At 47.1% G+C, this 4128-nt stretch overlaps 1 protein-coding gene across 1 annotated transcript in view; it reads right to left on the reverse strand.

Moving 5' to 3' along the window:
• Window positions 1–255: 255 nt before the first annotated feature.
• Window positions 256–4128, reverse strand: part of SV2C (synaptic vesicle glycoprotein 2C) — a 257009-nt gene continuing 253136 nt past the window's right edge. Inside the window, exon 13 of the mRNA XM_006167780.3 lies at window positions 256–3619. Within this exon, the coding sequence (XP_006167842.1) occupies window positions 3436–3619 (184 nt within the window). The 3' untranslated portion in view covers window positions 256–3435. The remainder of the gene's footprint in view (window positions 3620–4128) is intronic.

Consider the following 4128-nt stretch of genomic DNA (forward strand, 5'->3'; position numbering starts at 1 on the left):
CTTTTAGGTACGGTGTCAGCCGAGGCGGGTGGGTGGTGGGGTTCCCAAACAACTTCCTGATCTTTTTTTATGCTTGCCTACTTCTTAATTTTTAAATGAATAAACCAAACCTATTCAGTGCTTGTGAAGGTGAGTTTAGCATTGGGACCAGCAGGTGGTGTGGTGCTTAAGGCTCTGGACAGTCCCATATGGCCAAATAGGGTTTGAGTCCCAGACCTGGTGGCTTGCTTTCTCAACTTTCTCTCTCTCATCAAATTAAAATAAATGAATAAATAAAATGAAGTAATTTTTTTTTTTTAAAAAAGGCAGATGGTAAGTCGAATCTACTTTCAGATGATTCTCTAGCACCGTGGAGAGCAAACTAATCCCAATCCTTTATTCTGTGGGCAGGGGAGCCAAGGACCAGAGATGGCCAAAGACTTTCATTCTCCCTGGCAAAACTCGGGCCTTGCTATTGGTGAGTGGTGGGCATAGGCTAGGACCCATCTCTCGTGTCCCAGGTCAGTACCCCAGGTGTGAGATGACTCAGGCAGCTGGACTGAATGACAGTTGGGTGTCTTAGGACCTAATGCCCAGAGTGTAATGGGATTCAAAATTCATCATTTGGAGCAGCTGTGTTTTGTTTTTCCTGTTGAAAAGATCCTGTGACCATAATAGGGTTGGGGACCAATTCTGGGTTGATTCCAAATTGCTATGGAGAAATTTTAGATAGAAAAGAAATTAGAAGTATAGGATCAAGTGGTTTTGGCTTTTTGTTAGGCTTTCATTTTTCACACACACTTTGATTTTTCTTTTACTGTGGACGAAATGAGATGCCAGCTGCACATCCGGGTGCCAGGGGCTACTCCTGGTAGAATGAGAGCTTCTGTTTAATCTCTGTTATATCTTAATTGCCAGCTGAACTCAGAACAAGCCAGACAGGCCATGCCACATACTTTGGAAACAATTTGAGCTCGTGCATAGAAAATCAAAGTGAGAACCAATGTGAGGGGGGCAGAGAAAGGAGCACAGAAATTGGAAAAGGTGGTGACCAAGAAGGTTTGTGACCATAGACTGTCCAGGAGATTAGAATAGGTCCCTCTTATGCCACCTGGGAGGCTTAGATTAGAAGACAAGAAAGCCAGGCATAGTCTTCCTGACGGGGACACATGGCAGCAGGGTTCATGAAGCAGGATCCTACTAGTTTATCCTTTGTTGACCCAACCCAGTGTTCAAGTAAAATGCTGAATAACTGCGCTCTGTAGCTCGGGAGACATTTTATGTATCTAGGCCCTATGACAGAAATGATTAACATTCTGAAACAAAATGATTGCAAAGTTAACTATCGTACCAGACTAGAGACAGCGACACCATGCACATTTCCTTTTTCATTTGAATGAGCTGATGGAGACGCACACCTTACTTTTGAAGTTATTGCTGCACATGCTGTGCTCAACTAAGACTTCAAATATCCAAATATGTGGTTTTTTTAAGAGGGCAAATCAAGGGGTAGATAATTGAGAAATGGGTCTATGTGGAAGAAGAGGAACACACAGGGCACGTTCTCGGGTTGTTTGCTGTGGTTGTTCTCCAATACTACAACAGGAGGCAGGAGAGAGAGTAAATTCTATTTCTTTCCCTGCTCTGTTGGTATCACTCACATCCATCTTGTCTAGTCTTTATTGATTTCCCTTCTTCCTGCCCCCTTTGCAGTTTTGGGGCTGGGTTTTCCTGATGATCTGGTCCTGAGCCCTCCTCCCCAGGGAACCACTCTCTTTCTGCCACTCCCCAACACTAGGCTGTCCCCTCTAAGACCAGAATCACTTGGAGGGGGACTCTGTTAATGGTTTATGTTAATGAAAGAAGCCTTTCCCTGAATCTGAGTTTTAGGAGGGATCATTAGGAAGGGGAGGGGGAGGCAGAGGGGCCTCTGGGGAGTTAGGGCATCTCTGAATGTAATGGGCAGCTGAAACAAAAGCTTTCCCTTCCTGGAGGCCCCAGGGTGGTGGCCCTGCTGGAAATGCCTATAATCAGGAACAAGGACAGCACTCTAGCAAGACACAGAGAGTTTAAAAAGGAATATTGTTTAAACATGGAATTTATTTCTGGCTGCTGGTCATCACTGCAAGTCTACGAGGAGGATTCAGATTTCAAAGAAGATGTGTAAAAAGGGTGAGCTTGGGGGAGGGGCAGCCCAACAGGAGAGAAGGTCAGGAAGCTGACAGCTGGCCCGTGGGAATGTCCTGCTGACCTCGCTCTTCCAAGCCCAGGCAGATTCCAGAGGTAAAATGAGCAGCCCAACAGCCACCAGGAGACAGTGTCCCTGGCTGCCTGTGAGCGGGCCTCTCAGGAATGCAGGCAGGCGGTGGTTCTAGAGCCAGGAGCCAGTGTGTCAGTCCTGGGGAGCTGGGGGACCCACTCCAGTGCAGCCAATGAGCAGGCAGGGAGTGGGGAAGCTCAGGGTGGGGTGGGACTGTCCCTTAGGAAAATGGTACCAGAAAGTACAATTTTGCTTTTCCAAAAGGCTTTAGATATTAGTGTCTTCCTAATTTGCAAATTACAACAACTTGGACAACCACTGCCTATCTCTAGACGGAGGATGACTTGGACGAAAGGCAGAAGCAGGCAGGCAGACACAGCCCGTAAGAAGTGGCTTTCTTTCCTTGAACCTGCTCTCGGGCCAGACCAATGGCGGCTGCAGGGGAAAGGTGGGAAAAGGAGGCCAAAGATCTCTCTCTGGCCTGTGATTTCAGGCATTCTGAACCCTGTGCCACAATCACAGACACGTCTATGGTCCTCTTTCAGAAGTGCGATTAGGCTTTCTGACAGAACTCTCACTTGCGCTGCTCACTCAGATTTTTGCTACTAACCACAGACCCTCTATTTTTCTTGTCAGCAGAGTCACCTTAATTGTCTTGTTCGAAAGAGCCGCACCCAGCCCTGTTTGGTACCACATGGTTTTCTTTGAAAGGCCCTGCTGTAACAGCGAGAATTGCTGGGTGTCTTTTTCTAAGTAAACAGGAAATATCACTCAGTTAAAAAAAAAAAGAATCTCTCTCCTCAGCACAAATGCAATAATATGCCAACTTACGTTTCCTGTTAATGTCGAATTGGGACCAGGCTCTATTTCTTATACCAGCACAGTCCTCGGCCTCTAAACCCTCAGTGAGCAGAACCCGGGGGAGCCCAGCCGACTAGGACATTTTAGAAATGCTTCCACAGATTTGGGGGGGTAGGCAGTAGCATCACAGGAAAGGTAACAACGCTTGGGAAAAAAATCTGTGCAAAATCACATTTAAGGGGCAAGATGATATGCATCTAAACGTTAGGTCACAGCGAGAGTTTGTGTTCTGGTACTCAACCACCTTTCTATGGACGGAACATCTGAAGCCTTGAGTCAGTCAGCACCGACCCACGGCTGGAGGAGGGAACGCGCGAAGGATGGCTTTGTTTCCGTTACATCAGAACCTGGGTTCGTGTGTCAGGCAAGCGCAGCCCCACGAGTCCTCCACACACGAGCACAGTAGAGGCCAGCAGGATGGGGATGGCTTTGGTGATGCCCACCAGGGAGCCGAATATTAAGTTGCCCAGGACAGCAGCTGCTTTGCACAGCGCGTTCAAAAAGCCAAAGCCTGTTGCCCTGCAAAGGAAAGAAATTCAGATATGGTTAACAAAGTGACTGTTTTTAAAATAATTACTTATTTTATTTATTACGATTATTTGTTAATTTGACCAGAGAGAAACAGAGGGAGAGAGAGAAGGAAAGGGAGAAAGCAAGCTTCTAGGTCTGGGACTCAAATCATAGTTAGCCTTGTGGGAGCCCAGTGCCCTAACTACCACACCACTTGCCTGCCCCAACAAAGTGACTTTCAAGATTCCAACTTTTGGGACCAGCAGTTAGTGTAATGGCTATGTCGCTGAACTCCCATGTAGCCGACCGCAGTTCGAGTCTCGGACCCTGTGGCTTAAACTTGTGCTGGAAGCACATGCATGCGTGCCCAAGATCCTGAGAGGAGAATGGAGGAGAAGGGGTTGCAGCGTGGCCGTCCCCTCTGGGGGGTGATTTCTCGCTTCTATCTCTCTGTCTCTCTCTGTCTTTCTGGCGAGCACATGTGCCCTATAGCAAAAAATTCTCAAAAAAAAAAAAAA

Source organism: Tupaia chinensis, unplaced genomic scaffold (genome assembly GCF_000334495.1).
Source record: "Tupaia chinensis unplaced genomic scaffold, TupChi_1.0 Scaffold145093_1, whole genome shotgun sequence".
NCBI classification, from domain to species: domain Eukaryota; kingdom Metazoa; phylum Chordata; class Mammalia; order Scandentia; family Tupaiidae; genus Tupaia; species Tupaia belangeri.